Below are 19,082 nucleotides of genomic sequence, written 5' to 3' on the forward strand. Positions count from 1 at the left end.
GTAATAGAGGCATTTCATTTTAAGAACTTGTTTTGAAAAAATAATAATAAATGGTTAAAGTAGAGAAATATAAAAATAAGATAGAGAAGAGTGTAGAGAACAATATTATCTACACTATTCTCTATCTTACTTTACTCTTTCTCTACTTTAATCATTTATTATCATTTTTTCAAAATGAGTGCTCAAAATGAAATGCCGAGGGAGTACTTTATAAGGCGGTGTTCGATTTTCTAGATAAAATAGTAGTAAGATATAATCAAGATTGAGTTGTGAGATTATTAGGGGGTTAGCAATGACTAACTATCCTATGATTATCCATCTAAGATTGAGTTGTGGGATTAAATCTCATGAACCAAACACACTACATATTTAATATCGAGATACAATCTTGCAAACCGAACACCCCCTAATTTTCACGTAATCATATTATTATTTTTTAAATTACATACTCTAGTATATTATACTATGTGATTGATAATTAAAGTATTACTACATGATATTTATAGACAAGAGAACTATAATATCACATAAACAGAGAAACACATTACATCATATTTAGGCGGAATTGATTAAATCAATAACCTTTCGTAAATGATAGTCTTGTGGTGCATCCCTATTCTCGGCAAGCCTTGGCGCAGGGCATTGCACCACCACTGTCGTTTAATTTAATGACTCAGTGTTTTATATTACATCTATATACGATTTTAATCACATCTAATAGAGATTAAGTTCGTAATCTAATGAATAAGTATAACAAATTACCAATTTTGAATTGTGCATGAGTGCATAAAAAGCTTATTCTCAAACATACATGTAGGACTATTTTTTTCCCATTTCTAAAAAAACACACTTTATACTCCAATTATTTTCAAAAGTATTTATGTCCACACACACACACACACACACACACACACACACACACACACACTTACTTTATAATGTGTGTATATAAAGAAGCCCTCCATCCTAGCAACCAACAACTAGTCAAGTTTTTGCCACAAACCTCTCAGACAGCTCTCCCCCTCTCTCTCTCTTTCCTCTCTCTCCAATAATTTTTCCTTTGACAAACATCAAACTCCCAAAACAAGCACAACTTCATTCTCACTTTTCAACTCTGCCCAAACCCACAAACATAGATAGCAAAGCAAAGAAACACAAGATGCTTCTCCCTGTCTCTCCCCCCTCCTAAATCCCCTCTCTCTTTCTCTCCCACTCTCTCTCCATGGATTTCGCCCTCCTCCCCTCCGACACAGCCTTCTCCTTGCAAAATGGCGACGCCGACAAGCCCAAATACTGCCACGGATTCGGGTTTCTCAAGCAAGACAGAGCAATAAATGAGGATGATTTAAGGGAGTTTAAGATGTCCAAGAACTCATCTTGCGGTGAGGGTTCACTGCAGAGATCCAACGGCTGTGGTCTCTCCTCTGCAGAGATGCTCAGCTTCTCTTCCCCAAACCCACAGCCTCTCACATTGCCTTACTATCACTACTCATCCAATGCATTTGCTAGAAATGCAGGTAAAGATTGGATTTTTATCTTTTTTTTTTCATTCTTGTTGCATGAAAAGTAGGAGCAAATTTGAAATGGGGTTTGTCAAGATCTTATCTTTTTGCTAGTATGGTTGTTGGGTTTGTTTTTTTTATGGAAGAATTCATCTTTGGTTTAGTTTTTTTTTATATGGAAATATGCTTTGTGTCATCATCTTATCAACTCTATTTTTGGCGGCACTGTTTGTTTCTCTCACTCTCTCACTGTTGGAGAAGAAAAGGATAAAGAAAAGAAGTTGTGATGTTTGGAACTGTGGTTTGTTTTAGGACATAATGTTACACCACCACAAAACAAAGGGATTCAAGATTTTTTTAGTTTTATTAAGGAAAGATGGGATTTTTAGTTTCTTTCATGTGAAGTTGAGGAAATTTGAAATGGTGGTTTGTAAAGATCTTACCTTTTTTTTTTTCTAGTATGGTTTTTGGGTTGTTATTGTTTTTTTGAAGAATTCATCTCTGGTATAGTTTGTTTTTTTTGTGGTTGTGAAATCTTTCTTGGAAGTACACCATCTTATCCTCCCTATTTTTGGAGGCACTATTTGTTTCTCTATCTCTTTCACTAAAGAAAAGAAGAAGTTGTGATGTTTGAGACTGTGGTTTATTTTAGGACAATATGTTACACCACCACAAAGTAAATGTGTTCAAGATTTTTGTTTTTTAGTTTTATTAAGTGATTATGTTGGATGTAATTGCACCTTTTGAAGTGTGTGTTGTGTGTGTAGTAGGGATGAATGGTGGAAGCATGCAGCATGGTGTGAGGGGGCCATTCACTCCATCACAATGGATGGAGTTAGAGCATCAAGCCTTGATCTACAAATACATCACTGCCAATGTTCCCATTCCTTCTTATCTTCTCAATCCCATTAGAAAAGCCTTTGAAGTTGTTGGTTTCTCTTCCCTCAGATCCAATCCTTGTAAGCTTCCCTTCTCTCTCTCTCTCTCTTAAGTTTGTTACCTTTTGTTCAGTAGTTAATGCCTGAGGTCAAATGTTGTGTGATTTTAATAAACTAACTAACTGTTGATATGGGTAGTGGGATGGAATGGTTTCCATTTGGGATACTCTAGCACCGACCCAGAGCCGGGTCGGTGCCGGAGAACCGATGGGAAGAAGTGGCGGTGCTCGCGGGACGCGGTCGTGGACCAGAAGTACTGCGAGCGCCACATGAACCGAGGCCGCCACCGTTCAAGAAAGCCTGTGGAAGCCCAATCCGCCATCGCCTCCAACACCACCACCGCGAAGCCAACAGTTGCTAGGTGTGAAAATCTCAACAAACTCAAAATTTAAAATATTTTTTTCTGCGTCCGCCACTAACACAACTTGTACATAACATTTCCCTCGCTCAGCAGAAGTATTGTTGAGAACACCACCTCTCTCTCCAAAACCAAACCCAAAGACTCCCAACACCAAGATTGGGAGGGGAACGAGTTCGGCCTCGTGTGTTCCGACTCGCTCGTGAACCCCTTAAACCGGAGCGAGCTCCGGCAGTTCATGGACCAGCCCGACCGCGACGTGGACCGGACACAACTCTCAATATCCATGGCATCCTCACCCCCGAGATCAGGACTATCTCGGGAGCTTGAGATGGGGCTAGGCTTGGGCAACCGCCCGAGCAGTAACAACTGGGCTCCCATCTCATGGGAGCCCAGTGCCATTGGAGGGCCTCTCGGGGAGGTCCTCCACAACACGACAACAACAACCACTAGCGACGCGAAACAGCTCAACCTCATCGAGAGATGGGACAGTCCCCGGCTGGACGCGTCTCCCACGGGAGTCTTGCAGAGGGGCGCCTTCGCGTCCCTCTCCAACAGCAGCGTGGCGGGCAGCCCGCCGCACGACGTCTCAGCTTATCCATCACTGCTCTAAGAACAAGAATTGCTCACACAATCAATTCACTTGTAATAGTGCTAGATATATGTTGTATTAGTTGAAACTTATAAGCATATTTTGTGTGGTACTCTTTGATTTATAGTTATCTAAATAGGCTTCTTGTTTGGTGGGATTTTTGAGTTTGAGATATCATGATTTTGTTATAGGTTGGTTGGAGGGGAGCATGCTTGTTTTGTGGTTGTGATTTGTTGTTGGTGGGGGCATCTAATAACATATCTTTTCACTGTTTAGTATTTATATTGCAATTAAAGGCTTCTTGACTTTTTCAGAGGTAGTACTCACTAAATTGTTGCAAGGCCAAATCAAATGGGTTAAAATTTAAATTTTTAATCTGTTTGAAAGAAAAAGAATTCAAAATTGAATCTTCTATGATACTTATATGTTTAAGATGATGCTACATTAGTTAATTTTTTGTGGAATTTAAAATCGGGGTAATACTTTAAATATTCAAAGTTCGTGTATTTCGTACAAAATTTATAGATTATCGAAAAACCAAAAATTCATTTATAGTTCGTGGATTTACTGGCAATTAACGATGGACCAGCTGGGATATCCTAACTTCCGTTTCCGACGTTGAGATGTGGGTTGATCTATCCTCTTTGGTGGTTGGTTTTGATAATTTTTCGTTTCTTCCTCTTATGTATCTAGTCATCCCTTTTCCACTTGATAGTACATAGGATCTCGACTTGTGGGACCTCTACTTTGCATAATCGTGTTCTTGTTTAGATCTTAGTCACTTTTGAGCTAATATCATGTTTTTGAAACATTACATTTTGATCTTATTTACGGGTTGGAGGTCTCCCTAAACATCCCGCCCACAATGGACATTTTTGATTAAAAAAAAAATTTAAGTTTGATTTTGCCCGTAGTAGATAAAGGTTTGGACCATGAAAATCTTTTTGGATGCTTGGGAAATCTTTCTTTTAATTGCTTTAGTCTCGTGTGGTCCATTTTAAGACTTTTCTTTTACTCTTCAATAAGAATAAATGTGACTTCACCATGGTAGATAATTTGAATGAAGAAAATTACATAAATGTTGCGAGTTTAATAGCTGAATTTAAAGAGCCTAAAGGAGCACGAGTCATATTTATGAAGCTTGTCGTTCTTGACTAATTTGTAAGTATAAATTGACATCCTACTCGACCATAGTAGAACACATTAGATAGTTACCTAAGCTAGTTGGTTCTTGCAGATGGAAATTTGTGTTGGATATTATAATTGTACAAATTCAATCTTCTATTGAGACTCTGACCAAACACAAAATCCCAATTTCACCATTAAACTCTAGTCTCTACCTAGAAAATGAACAATTGACTAAAAACAACAGTATTTTGATAAAATTAGGCATGACCAGATTTGGATAGTAATTACTAAAGCATGATTGGTTTAAATATTTATAGTAGAAATTGTAGCATTCTATTAGGCATATTACGATACTGGAGAACTGGCATTAAGCAGTTGCTATTTAAAGAGAATAGAAGATATACTGCCTCCGTCCCAGTTAAGATGACCCATTTTTGTGTTTCATAGGTGTTTTGTTAAAATCATAATAAATAGTTAAAGTAGAGGAAAACGTAAAGAAAGAATAATATTGAAGAGAGTCTCTTCTGTATTATTATCTCTCTTAATTTATAATAAATAGTTAAAGTAAAGGAAAAAGTAAAGTAATAGAAAGAATAATGTTGAAAAGAGTCTCTTCAATATTATTCTCTCTTAATTTACTCTCCCTCCACTTTAACTATTCATTATGATTTTTACAAAACACATGCAAAAAAAAATGGGAGTACTATCTTATAAATTGACAAACATGATCCAATTTATTAACAATAAACAAAAGCTCAAGACCCAATCATTTTTCCAACACTATAGTAAAATCTAAGCCTATGGTATCTCTATATTCAGATAATAAAACACAAGAGAACAAATTCACTCTGAGCCACCCCTACGAAGTAAGAATCTATTCAACAAAAAGGAAGCCATTCTCCAGCATATTCGGGAAAATATCAAAGAGCAGGTTCGAAGGTAACAGATCGAGTCCACTGAAACAGCAAAAGAGAAGACATGAAAGTACCCATCCAAACAAATGTTAGGATAACAAGAAATATAAGCAACATGGATAAGGCAGTACATATTCTTCACAATGGCAAGCTTTTGAAAAGCCTGTGGCATCATCAAAGATCAATATACTTACAAAATGTGAGGTCATAACAAAAAGAAGGTTAAAGAATGAAATTTAGGAATCAAAAGGACAAGAACCATTTTCTGGAATATGGAGGTGTGCGTAACCCAAATTTCTGGTTATATTTGTAATGAAATTCAGGCTTTAAAACACCACCAAAACTCAATATGAGGAGAGGCCAAACATACAGCAAACAATGTGTCTACTTTGCTATATTACAAATGTGGCCAACTCCTTCAAAATACACTGATTAAGAAGAGTAAAACAAAGGCAGTTTCTTTATTTAAAAACAGTTTTTAATCAAACAGATTTAGCATCAAACTGCAGTAATATTTTAAGCAAATTCACAGGCAACAGCATAATCATTAAAACAGTACTCTACCTAATAAAGTACTTAACACAGCAAAAGCATTGAAGCTGCTGAAATTTCAATCAATTCTTGATAGATTGATGTTAAAACAGAAGGTGATCTTAGTGGACTTTTCAAAATCACAAAAAGTCATGATTACTGAAGTTACATAAATATTGAAATTAGTACTGACAAGTAATTATGACAGTTTCCATATGTTTAAATCCAACTTTGTTATGATAAAACTTCATCAATTTATCCAGGCAATACAAATTTCAGAAAACTGGCAATTAGTGATTTGCAATACTGCATAGATCAGCACAGAAATGTTGACCTAAAAATTGAAACTTGACAGTAATTTTTCAGATATATTCTGATTTCATCAATTGAGCAACCGTGAACTACCAAATTACATATTGAAAGGCAAAAGCATCTTGAACCAAAAACAATACTAAAATCAAATAAAAAAAGTAAACGAACAAATGAAAATTAGAGGTGGGAGCTCATATTCTATGGGTGTAAAATGAGTCTATCAAGCTGCGGAAACAGCATTCAGTACGAGGAATTGTTTTACAATCATCGCAACCACACTCTAATCGCCACCAATTACGATTCCGGATTCAACAAAAATTTAAACAATCAATAGAGAATTCGCATTGCCAATACAGCTGAAATATTATGATTTCATCAATTGAACAATAACAAATTCAACGATGACGGTAACATTTTGAAAGGCAATAACGCACAGATCCAAAAACAATAATAAAATTAAAAAATCGAATAATAAAAGGAAACGAGAAGCTGGAAAATAGAGATTGCTCATATTCTATGGGTGTAAAATGAGTCTGTCAAGCTGCGTAACAGCAATCAGTACGAGGAATTGTTTTACAATCATCGCAACCACATCCTAATTCCCAGCTGTTTCGATTTCAAATTCAACAATAATTGGAAAATTAAGAAAGATTTCGCACTGAAAATATAAATAAATAACTCAATCCAGAGATGGGAGCTGAGCTCTGTCGATGAGTGATTCTGAAGAAGAGGCGGTGTGGCGTTTAAATAAAGGATTAAAAAATATTTTTCAAAACCCTAGATGTTCTTCATCGCCTCCATATCTCGCGAATCTCGCCCAATTTTGAGAGACAGAAATTCTTCTTTGGGCTTTATTGTTAGCCCATTAATGTCATATCTTTTGGTTAAAGCCCATTTATATAAGCATAATTCGACGGCCCGATAAACAGGACTCGTATTTTTTTGGGACGTTATTTTTGCGATTAATTTTTTTAAATAAAATCAACTAATCTCATTTGAAAATTTGTTAAGAAACAAACTAAACTTAGAAAAAAATCGAAAAATCCCTAAAATCATTTCTTCTTCTTCTTCTTCTTCTTCACGAGATCTTCTTCTGAGCTCAGCTACGGTAAATCTATTCGTTTCTCTACCTTTTTCCTAATCCACAAAGACTTGAGCTTGAATTCAATATTTCAAAAATTGAAAAATGTGTGCTTTTGGAACTATTGGAGTATAATTCTTACAGCACTTGGCATTTTGCAGTGCAATTGAGATGATCTGAGCTTACTTGCTGCAAGCATGGCAAGTAACCCGCCACCATCTGGTTCACAGGTAGATTTTCAGAGCAATTTATTTATTTTGTATTTTGGAAAGGTTATGTTTTAGTTCATCTTAGAAAGATTGGATTTTTTTTGTTGAATTTGGGATAGTAATGCAATTGTGTTAATCGTTTGTATATTCCGGTAGCTACTAGAGAGATATTCTGACTTTTGTTAGTGAGTATAATTTGGTATATCATTCTAGCTCGATTATTTAGCTTTGAGGTTTGATTATAGGCAGTTTAGAGTTCATTTTTAAATCAATTTGTGATATCGATCTTTTCGAACGCTTGTTTTCATCGACAGCCACATTGGTCACATCCTGCATCTGAATCAGTGGCTCCTCAGAATTTTGCTCCTCCATATCCTATGCAAGTATGTAATTCCAACATATATTGAATGAAGAAGATTATTTTGTTATATTGTTTCTTCTAGTGAGATATGTAAATCTCATGGTGGTTGCATTATTGGCATATATGTATGCTGCAGTTCCATCCTGCCACACTGGCACAACATGGACAACAGCTTATGTCTCCACAAAATATGGGGATGCCTCAAGGTCAAGGTCAACCACCTCAATTTTCCTTAAGGTATTATTACAACAAGGAGACTAAGCAATCAAAATGGACGATACCCGATGAATTGAAGGTTTGTTTGGGAAAGAGTTCTTTTATATTGATTTTCCTTGTGTTGGACTAATTTTCAGACTTGTGCCTCCAGTTGGCTTGAGAACAGGCAGAAAAAGCTGCTGCTGAGGCATCACACCCGGAAGTGAATGCTATCTCTGCACCACCTACAGTCAGTGGCGCTTCAGTTGAACAACCACCTGCTACGGACAGCTTGGCAAGCTCCACTACATCAATAGGAGCTGGAGTTGTTTTAAGTCCTGTTCCAGCTGCTCCAGTTGCTTCTGATGTTAAATCTCCTATTATGATGTTCTCTGAACCAAGAGCTCAAACACCTGTTGCAAGTGCAACCGGAGTGTCAATGACAGACACAGTGGCTTCCTCCCCTTCTGATGTTCCAATTAAATTGCCGAGCTCCAGGTTAATGCCAATATATGAAGTTGTTTTAATGAACTCAGTCCAGATTGCTTAAAGGCCTTACTGGTTTCTGCTTGAAAATATTTCAGGATCAGCTTGGAAAATCCTTCATTACAAGTGGGGTCAAGTCCACCGGCCGGGGTTTCAGTCCCGGATGGAGAAGTAAGACTTGTTTATTAAGGCATTTATTTGCAAACTGTTTCTCATACTCTGTGCTATAATCGTTTCATGGCTATTTTTAGGAGAAGAAAAGAGAAACTGCTGTTGCAGGGAAAATGAATGCAGCACCAGTTGAAGAGAAAACTACGGAGGATGAACCTTTCTTATATGCTACGAAGCAGGTACTTTCTTTTTTTAGGGTGTGTAGATACTGACTTTATAATGCTTAGTCAATTATTACTGCCATAAACAATGATTAATGGTAATTGCCTCTTCAGGAGGCAAAAAATGCGTTTAAAACACTATTAGAGTCTGCAAATGTGGAAGCCAATTGGACCTGGGACCAGGTAAATTGAATCTTCTTCTCTGTTCATCTATAATTGCTTTGAACTTGTTACATATTGATATCAACGCTGTATCAGGCTATGAGGGTGATAATTAATGACAAAAGATATGGTGCTTTGAAAACACTTGGTGAAAAAAAGCAAGCATTCAATGAGGTAAATACATGAATATGTTTATAATATTTTATTCATGTGTTCCTGCTTATTGTAGATATAATTTATTTTTGTCTGTTTATCTTTGATATTTGTACTTGCATTGTTTTTTTAGTACTTAATGCAAAGGAAAAAGATAGAGGCCGAGGATAGACGTCACAGGCAAAGAAAAGCAAAGGAGGATTTTGTGAAGATGTTGGAAGTAAGGATCTCTATTTGTTCAATACTTCTGTTCCATATTTCTCCATATGTGTTTGATTTTCACTATACATCTTTTGACAATCTTACACATGTCAGCTTGAAATAATTTCTTTCTCGTCTTCAGAATATAACCCTTGGTTCTTGCTTTGGTTCCTATCACTGTTCCTCACCCATGGACATGTTTCTCATTGAGTATACTGCTGTTCTTGGTTTGCAGTATGCATTATAAGAGACTTATTTAGTGTGTGTTTTTGCCTTAGGAATCTGAAGAACTCACATCATCTACACGTTGGAGGTTGTTAACACTTCCTAATTTTTTATTGCTCAACTTTTATTCCGGAATTTTTTTTCTAACTTCTAAAACAACCAGCAAAGCACTGACAATGTTTGAAGATGATAAACGGTTCAAGGCTGTTGACCTAGAAGTGGATCGTGAGGATCTCTTTAGAAACTATTTGGTGGACCTTCAGAAAAAGGTATGCAATAGATCATATTGTCCTTTGAGTTTTGGGAAATACTAAGCTTACATAGTTGCATCCTATTATATCTTCAAATTATTGATGTAATACTTTAGAATACACTGTAGCTACCAATGTGAATTATTACTAGTATTAGAGTTCACGATTTCCTTCATGTTAGCATAGTAGTAATAGATTTTAAATTATTTATAGGTCAATCTTATACAGTGACCTGGATATGTATGGTTATCAGGCTAAATCATGTTCAGCTTTATGTGATGTATGAATTCGTTCATTGGTTAAGAGTCTAGAACTCTTGTTTTGTGTGAATGAATCATGGATTTCAATTTAAGTATTCCTGTGGGCTTTATATTTGAGATTATATTTTTTGTATGGATAATACACTTTGAGGATGTAATCCTAATCAGATGTTTGATTTAACCTGCGTGAGGTGAGTTGTGCAGAACACATCATCTACATGTTGCCTGCTTATGAATAAATCAATGGAAAGCTGCATGGTTGAGTTGTATGTGGCATTGAGGTTTTAATCCAATTCTAATCACATGTTACATGAGCTGTAATGACAGTTTCATCTGCAATGGCCTTTGCTTGAGTTCTATATGTATGTGCATGGCTTTGTGTTCCAGGAGAAGGCAAGGCTCAAGAGGAGAGTCGTCGGAATAGGCTGGAGTTTAGGCAATTCCTAGAATCATGTGATTATATCAAGGTATCTTTGCTTCGTTTGTTCATTAACTTTTCACCTTTTCACCCGTCATGCATTCTAACACATTCAAGTAAATTTTTTTTTAAATGTCAGGTGGATAGCCATTGGCGGAAGGTTCAAGATCTTCTGGAAGATGATGAACGGTGTACGTGCCTAGATAAACTAGACCGGCTTGATATCTTTCAGGTGAGTTATCATTGATGATAAGGCATTGTTCTATTTATAGGGTCCTTATTGTCTATATGATATGCATGATGCATCTGGACCTACAGCAATGACTGCATGTTACTGCTACAGGATTATATTCGTGATTTGGAGGAGGAGGAGGAGGAGGAAGAGCAGAAGAAGAGACAAAAGGTACTTCTAGGGATATGCTTTGTTTCAGCCTCTCCTGCTCTGATTGCTTTGATTCTGATTAATTTTTGAAAATCAAGGAACAACTGAAACGAGCTGAGCGTAAGAACCGTGATGCATTTCGCAAGATGTTGGAAGAGCATATTGCTGCTGGCACTATTACTGCAAAAACATTCTGGCCGGATTATTGTCGTAAGGTACATTATTAGCTTTATATCTAATCGGAGATATTAACATATCTTTGCGATAATATATTAGTCCTTTGGTTTCTGTTTTGGTTTAATGTTTATTTACCTTATGCTTTCATATTCTCGAGTATTATGTTTATCATTTTATGCTACCATCATCAACACAGGTCAAGGATTCTGAAAGCTTATGAGCAGTTGCATCAAACACTAGTGGTTCCACACCCAAAGAATTTGTTCGAGGATCTAACGAAGAATTAGAGAACAAGGTACTTAGACCTATTTTTGCTAGGCTGCAAACTAGTTGTGTGGTTAACTAGTTCGTGAACTTAGAAGGACATCCTGTTTCTCAACCTGAGCATCCTCGTGTTTCTTCTCTTGCTATTGTCGATGCTTCAATTCGTGGCTAACAACCATGTATTCTGTTCGTGCTTTTACTTGTGTGCAAGTATGATGAAGACAAAACCCAAGTATAAAGGATGTTTTGAAGCAGGAAAAGGTGGATTCTGTGACTTCCATTCCATTACCTTCCTTCAGTCTACTGTTGTGTTGATAGTTGAACCTTAATCTATTACTTTTCTCCATTTTAGATCACCGTTGCTTCAACATGGACATTTGAAGACTTTAAGTCCTCTTTGGGATATACTGCTGCTTTCTTCCATATCTGACATTAATTTGCAGGTATCAGTTTTTTCACTACTCGTTTTCCTTACATAGGTTTCACAATCATTTTTCGCCATTGATAGATAACTTGTCTGTCTACTTGTTTTTTGCTATAGAATGTGAGATCTGAATTCTTAATCACGCTTGTACTAAATTCTGATTGAATTAGCTAATGCCTCCATTCCGTGTGTGTTGTGTATGAATACGTGTCTGCTTGTCGTTCTATTCTCCTCAAGAATTTAAGTTTCGTTAAGTTTCGATTTGATAGTTTTTTTCTCCATGTGCGGCTGTGCCAAATGCCCAAATTTGAGATTTCTAATTGTGTCCATGTGAAATTGCAGCCTAGTATACGAAGATCTAATTGATCGAGCTAAAGAGAAAGAAGAGAAAGAGGTTAAGAAACGTAAACTTCTAGCCAAAGATTTAACTGATAAATTGAGCAGCATAAAGGTACGTTAGATGTACTTGAGGGTGGAAGGATGTGTTTGATAGTTTAGCTCAATCTCACATTTTCTTTACTTCATCTTAGGAATTAAACGTGCTATCCACGTGGGAGGAATGCAAGCCACTAATCGAGGAAAGCTCAGAGATACCGGTGAACTTCTCTTAATTGGTTTCGAAATGCCTGCATCTGAATCGAGGTTTAATAAAATGCATGCTAATTATTTTCTTCAATCGATTTTTTGTCATGTGTTTTCTAGGTCCATTGGAGAAGAGACTTCTGCAGAGAAGTATTTGATGAATATGTCTCTCGTTTACAAGAGAGAGCGAAGGAAAAGGAGCGAAAGCGAGAGGAAGAAAAGGTAATGAAAATCCAACTGGAACATTGTCTGGAATTTCCAATTAATTATCGAAAACTTTGATGGATTTCCAATACATGTATGTGCTTCTTTGTAGACGAAAAAGGAGAAAGAGCCGGAGGAGAAGAGAAAAGATAAAGAAAGAAAAGACAAAGATAGGGATCGCGAAAGAGAAAAGGAGAAAGATATTTCAAGAAAGGATGAAGAGACTGAAATGTGGATTCAATGGAAACTCATGGATACAAAGTTGACAAAAGGCGTGAAAAGGAAAAGGAGAAGAAACACAGGAAGCGGCACCAGAGCCCAACTGATGATTTGAGTTCTGATAAAGACGAGATAGAGATAGAGAGACAACGAAGTCCCGCAGGCATGGCAGCGACGTAGAAAGTCAAGAAAGGTAAACACCAATCGCCTCGACCACCTATATCTTTGGACAAGTTACCTGTTCAATAATCTTACATTTTTTTTTACTGTATCCATATCCCTCAGCATGCATATTCACCAGAATCCACAACAGCGAAAACCCGGCATAAAAAAACCAGAAAAGATCACCGTGATGGAACGAAACGGAGTGGTCATGAGGAGCTGGAAGATGGCGAACTAGGTGAGGAATGGGGAGATCCAATAGCATCGCCACATCACTAAAGTTGAATAACGTTTGTTTCTATACCTGAAACTTAGTTTTTGTGTTCCTTTTTCGTTAGACCATGCAATTTGAGATGAAAATCAGCTCCCATATTCTCTATTTCATACCATATATACATGGGTAGTTTTTCCGGTGGAGATCTTTTTTTGTTGACAGGGACAAAAAAGATTCAAGCTGGAAACACGAGGCCAGGGATGTTTCGAGGACTGATAATAATTCCATCCCAAAATAAATGAAAAATAAGAATAAATAAATTATTACTGAAAAATTGCATGTTGTATTTACTTTCTCGAGCTGAGAGTGGTTGCGTTTCTTTTTCTTTGTTTTGGAAATATACAGAAGCTCAACCAGGCGCATTATTATAAAGTGCATGTCGCCAGAGTCTGTGACAGACGAGGGCAGAGGGGCCCCCAGTTTTAGGCATTTTTTGTTGTTTTTGGCTGTGTTTAAATATGGATATATCTAATATTTATTTGATTGGGATTTTGGACTTACCAATTTCATTTCGAGATTCTGTTTCCTCTCAACCAGTCTTGCCGGTTAATATTCACACACCCAATTTTTTCAATTTTTTTATTATTTAAATAAATCATACTATATCATAATCATAGTGGTCCCTTTCCCCCCACCCCATAACTTGCTCATCCATATTAATTAATTTCATTTTTATTGCAAACCCCCTTTTTGTTTATTTTTGGAAGCATTTGATATCCATGGGCTTCTCCCCAATACTAGGAATTCAATTCATATAATCTAATTAGATGTTAAGACATCCTTGTTGATTGAGATTGGTTGTTCCGTCTTAGGTGGGTAATCATCATGTCCCTCATTTTCCATGCGATGATTATAGCATGCACGTCAGCCAAATCTGGTTAAATTCGGGTTTCGCACATTACTAAAAGATTATGCATATGTAAAATTATGTGCTTTTAGTCGATTCTGACTTTGAGATCACAATCATGTATTTATTTACTCTTAGTCCATTCAGACTTTACCATTTAGCAGATAACATTTAAATACATATTTCTACGATTTCAGCTTAAAACCGATTTCTATCACAAAAGGGCATGATATTTAATTATGTATATGGATTAATCTACAAATTATATAGACATATATAAAAAGAGAAGTTAATTAGATGAGAAAAACACAGCCAGAAATGAGATGGGACCTCATAGTGATTTATGGATGAAGTTGTGCCTCTCAAATTGGGCAAAGTAGCTAAGGTGTGTTTGGCTGTGAGAAACCGGCCATGGACAGCTCCGACTGCGGTACATCACATGGACTGTGAAGAAAAAACGTAACACCCCTCCCACTATGTGTGTTTTTTTGTTTGTAAATGGATAAATTAAATTTTCACAATAGTCAATTATCCACAACTCATTAATTATCTAATATCCACAATTCATTGCTCATTTATCCATAGCCCGCTTCTCCATTGCGAATCAACACATTTTACGTTGAAGACATTTCATAATCTACTTAACAACATTTCTTTAAAACTGAAATCAATTTACAAAAACTTAACAAATTTCTAAAAATAGTAATCTTACAAACAAAGAAGAATAACATAGATATAGAAATGAAGTAGTCATTTGATTAAAGTAGCAACATGGAATAAATTCATAAATTTATAATTTTAATTGAAAATTACTTACTGAATACTCTTGAAAAACCCGAAGACCTCATCACATAGCTCGCTTGCCCTGTCAATAGCTCATTTATCCAATATCCATAACAAAAAGTAAAGGGAGAGAGACGAAAAGAAGGAACAAAAGACAAGGAAAGTCATTTTCGTCAGTAGCTATCAGCACCTTGACTCAACTCGCCTCCAAATTAAAAATTCTGGATAAGCCACATATTGATGCTATGTCACTTCAACACAACTAGCTATAGTGAGGGAATTGAATTTGGATTACTTGTCAATCCCATTCACCCTTTTCCACTTAGCATTAAAGATAATATATCTTTTTATTCTCCATGTTTTTCTTTCTTATCTTTAGTGAGAGAGGCGATTAAGCTACAGAAATCCCACCATACACCATAAATACCCAAAAGAGGAGAAAGATTACCTAAAAACTAATTCTTGGCTCAAAACAATGCCGTTTCCACCAATCATATTCATGCATTATTTAATTAATCTACTTAGCTATAATAGTGATAATTTGAGCATTTCCTCACTAACAGACGTCAATTTTTTATTTCACCACAAACACCATGAAAATTTTTATTGTCAATTTTTTTATTTTTTGTACGATGAAAAAAGTAATGAAAAGTGGAGATAGCCACCCCCAAAAAAACATATTGTAGCTAAGTGGCTTTTTCATAGCATTCTTCATTTTCCAACACGTATCATAAGCATATCGATTCTTGTTTATGTATATATAGACAATGAATGTTTGCATTCCCCCATCAAGTTTTGCAAAAACCAAACATCCTACACCAACCAAAAAATTTGTCCATTTTTTTATTTGCTTCAACTATAGTCCCCTCCCAAACTTTAGCACTATATCATTTTGTAGTGAAGAAAATAAACAACAAACAAAAGAAGAAAAAAAAAGAAGAAGGTATGTGCAATCCCAAGCCCTCTTCCCCTTCCTCCTTCCTCTCTCCCTCCAATAAAAACCACTTCATAAACCCCATCAAGACCATGGATGCTGATTATTCCAATGCTGACGACGACCTTCTTCGATGGCCTAGCATGTCTGAGGTACATTCAAAATCAAAAAGAAAAAAGAAAAAAGAAAATTCATAACACATGTCACACACCATGATCATAAAATAATGTTTTTTGATGAAAATTAGGTACTTGAAGAAATGAAGGAGATAGGCAAAATCTCATGCCCCACAGCCATGACAGGGCTAATCCTCTACTCAAGGGCCATGATCTCAATGCTCTTCCTGGGATACCTCGGCGAGCTGGAGCTCGCCGGGGGCTCCCTGTCCATCGGAGTAGCCAACATCACCGGCTACTCCGTCATCTCTGGTCTGGCGATGGGCATGGAGCCCATCGCCAGCCAAGCCTACGGTGCGAAGCAGATGAAGGTCCTGGGCCTGACTCTCCACCGCACCATCCTCCTCCTCCTTGCCGCCACGGTCCCCATCACAGTGATGTGGCTCAACATGAGGACCATTCTACTTTGGTGCAACCAGGATGAGGAGATATCGTCCGTGGCTCACACATTCATCGTCTACGCAATCCCCGACCTCTTTTTCCTCGCGTTTCTCCACCCTCTCCGGATCTATCTCCGGTGCCAGGGTATCACATTGCCTGTCAGCTATTGTTCGTTTGCTTCTGTTTTCTTCCACGTCCCTCTGAACTACCTCCTGGTCGAGTATTTCTCGATGGGGGTGGCCGGAGTGGCGCTGGCGATGGCGCTCACCAATCTCAACCTCGTGGTTTTGCTCTGCGCCTATGTTTACTTCTCCGGCGTTTACGAGGATTCCTGGGTGGGCCCCAGCCGGGACTGCTTGCGCGGCTGGTCGGCGCTGGTGGGGCTGGCCGTGCCGACGTGTGTGTCTGTGTGTTTGGAGTGGTGGTGGTACGAGCTCATGATAATTCTATGTGGTTTGCTGCCGAATCCGAAGGCGACGATTGCTTCCATGGGGATTTTGATACAGACGACATCTTTGATTTATGTTTTTCCTTCTTCGTTGAGCCTCGGGGTTTCGATTCGAGTCGGGAACGAGCTCGGGGCCGGGCGGCCGGCGCGGGCCAGGCTCGCGGCGGCGGTGGCCCTTCTCTGCGCTGCGGCGATGGGGGTGGCGGCGATGGTTTTCGCGATTTTGATGAGGGGAAAATGGGGGAGGCTTTTCACGAACGACGCCGGAATTTTGGAGCTGACGGCGGCGGCATTGCCGATCGCCGGGATTTGCGAGCTCGGGAACTGCCCACAGACGACCGGCTGCGGCGTGCTGCGCGGCAGCGCGCGGCCGACGGTCGGGGCGAATATCAATTTGGGCTCGTTTTACCTGGTCGGGATGCCGGCGGCGTTCGTGATGGGGTTCTGGCTCCGCCGTGGTTTCCCGGGGCTGTGGCTCGGGCTGCTCGCGGCGCAGGCCTCGTGCGCCGTGCTGATGCTGGTCGTGCTCGGGCGCACAGACTGGAGGGCGCAGGTTGCGAGGGCGGAAGCCCTCGCTGCCTCCACCTCTGCCACCGCCGCCGCGCAAAATAACATTCTGCCGGTCTGCGCGGCAGAGCTGGCGGTGATTAGTGTTTGCGGAAATGATCATACCGCCGCCGCGGCGGTTGAAACGGATCCGCTCATCATAAATACACAAACATTGCATTGAATTAATTTAGGGTAGGTTCATTTTTTTTTGGTTTTGGGTTTTATTAGAGGTACGTCATGATGAGGAGAGTGGGAAAAAAATCTTGGGTTGGAGTTGGTTGTACTTAGTGGTGGATCCAGGTGGGGTCGGGTGGACCGACCCACTTGCCGGCTCGGAGAATTCCGGCCTTTCGAGCTGTCGCGCTGTCTCTACCTTCAGGTGTTGGGGACTACCTTGTTTATTGTGTCTGACCATACGGATTCTATTTACTGAATTCGTTGTTGATTGTATTTACTAGCGTTCTCAATTTGTACCATTTCACATTGTAGAGATGTTTTATTTCCATATTCCTTCACTTTTATTTAACATATATTAAATGATCTTTGAAGACATGTGTACTTTCCTTTTTTAATTATCTTAAAGTTTTTTTGTAATAATTAATAATTTTTTTCTATTATTAGTAGAGTGTATATCATTTTAGACTGTCAGATTATAAGCGACTTGTTTTAACCAACTTTTTTTTATATAGAGAAAGTTGCTCAAGTTTATTTGACTTTATTATTTTTCATAAAAAACACAATTTTCTTAATATGCGAGTTCGAAATAAAGATGTCAATATTATATAGGTTATGCATACGTGTGTGCGTGTGTTTTTGTGTATGTTGATGAAGTGTAAATAGTCTTATATTGCATGCTTGGTGGGATTTTAGTGTCAGAAAATTAGAGAAAAATGTTAAGCTGTCGGTTATTTTAAGGGCTTGGAAAGAGGAATGATGTACCTGCCTAAAATGGAATGTTACAATATTTATTCCCCTTTCTAATTCCATCATTTATTACACTACCAACCCCAAACATAATCATTTTTCTTCAAACTACATAGGGTTCTTTTATTAGTTTAATGTTGTCGTATCATAACATTCAATTTCACCACTTTATTATATATAAATAAATGAACAAATGGGATATAATCATATAATGTTATGTATGGACTATATACATTAACATCGGATCCAGATGGGATCGGGGTCGATCAACCCCACTATCATTGGTCCTAATTCTTCAAGTTTGAGGTTCACTTTTGTTCTTCGTCTGTCGTCTACTGTTAGCAACTATTGATGAACCACATTTGTCTTCCAGCCTCATAAATATATGTATGGTTAATAATAATAATATAATAATAATAATAATAATAATAATAATAATAATAATAATAATAATAAAATAATAATAATAATAATAGTAATAATAATTTTTGAATGAAGTGATTGAATGGTGAGGCCCAAGCTCATTGACTCTCATGTAGTCTATGTAAATCGAACAAATATTTTTGTGGTACATTTTGTGGGACTCAGTTTTAGTATGATAAGAATAAGTACTGTACATATATAAAAAATATGAATATAGTACATAATATAAAAAGGTGACCTTTATCATGAAAATAATTGATGTCTTTTGCTCTTTTCCATTTCATGGTGGTTTAATTACAAATTTCTTCTATGACATTTTT

At 37.6% G+C, this 19,082-nt stretch overlaps 2 protein-coding genes, 2 non-coding genes and 1 pseudogene across 6 annotated transcripts; 3 read left to right on the plus strand and 2 right to left on the minus strand.

Annotated features, from left to right (window-relative positions):
• The first annotated feature begins 983 nt into the window (after positions 1–983).
• Positions 984–3,547, plus strand: LOC121753788 (growth-regulating factor 1-like). 3 transcript variants are annotated; one of them, XM_042149043.1, is made up of 4 exons: positions 984–1,517; positions 2,270–2,461; positions 2,579–2,801; positions 2,892–3,547. In XM_042149043.1, exons 1-4 carry the CDS (start codon positions 1,223–1,225, stop codon positions 3,409–3,411), a joined length of 1,230 nt encoding a protein of 409 aa, XP_042004977.1. In that variant the 5' UTR covers positions 984–1,222; the 3' UTR covers positions 3,412–3,547. The 3 variants fall into 3 exon arrangements, with proteins under 3 accessions (XP_042004977.1, XP_042004979.1, XP_042004978.1); XM_042149045.1 differs by having other exon boundaries at positions 2,895–3,547; XM_042149044.1 differs by having other exon boundaries at positions 2,273–2,461.
• Positions 3,548–6,461: 2,914 nt separating this feature from the next.
• On the minus strand, positions 6,462–6,552 carry LOC121756666. Its single transcript, XR_006041044.1, has one exon. It is a non-coding gene; the product is annotated as a small nucleolar RNA snoR8a (small nucleolar RNA).
• Positions 6,553–6,776: 224 nt separating this feature from the next.
• LOC121756668 lies at positions 6,777–6,867 on the minus strand. Its single transcript, XR_006041046.1, has one exon. It is a non-coding gene; the product is annotated as a small nucleolar RNA snoR8a (small nucleolar RNA).
• A 440-nt stretch (positions 6,868–7,307) lies between these two features.
• Positions 7,308–19,082, plus strand: part of LOC121753672 — a 93,848-nt pseudogene continuing 82,073 nt past the window's right edge.
• LOC121753676 (protein DETOXIFICATION 48-like) lies at positions 15,820–17,967 on the plus strand. The gene is made up of 2 exons (XM_042148914.1): positions 15,820–16,013; positions 16,109–17,967. Exons 1-2 carry the CDS (start codon positions 15,873–15,875, stop codon positions 17,594–17,596), a joined length of 1,629 nt encoding a protein of 542 aa, XP_042004848.1. The 5' UTR covers positions 15,820–15,872; the 3' UTR covers positions 17,597–17,967.

This window comes from Salvia splendens, chromosome 11, assembly GCF_004379255.2.
Source record: "Salvia splendens isolate huo1 chromosome 11, SspV2, whole genome shotgun sequence".
Classification (NCBI taxonomy): domain Eukaryota; kingdom Viridiplantae; phylum Streptophyta; class Magnoliopsida; order Lamiales; family Lamiaceae; genus Salvia; species Salvia splendens.

Bases quoted from the DNA above. Each gene is read 5' to 3' on its own strand.
- LOC121753676 (XM_042148914.1), top strand. From the start codon at position 15,873: ATGTGCAATCCCAAGCCCTCTTCCCCTTCCTCCTTCCTCTCTCCCTCC. The intron at 16,014-16,108 runs GTACATTCAAAA...GATGAAAATTAG, and splicing joins GATGGCCTAGCATGTCTGAG to GTACTTGAAGAAATGAAGGA.
- LOC121753788 (XM_042149043.1), top strand. From the start codon at position 1,223: ATGGATTTCGCCCTCCTCCCCTCCGACACAGCCTTCTCCTTGCAAAAT. The intron at 1,518-2,269 runs GTAAAGATTGGA...TTGTGTGTGTAG, and splicing joins TGCATTTGCTAGAAATGCAG to TAGGGATGAATGGTGGAAGC. The intron at 2,462-2,578 runs GTAAGCTTCCCT...TGATATGGGTAG, and splicing joins TTCCCTCAGATCCAATCCTT to TGGGATGGAATGGTTTCCAT.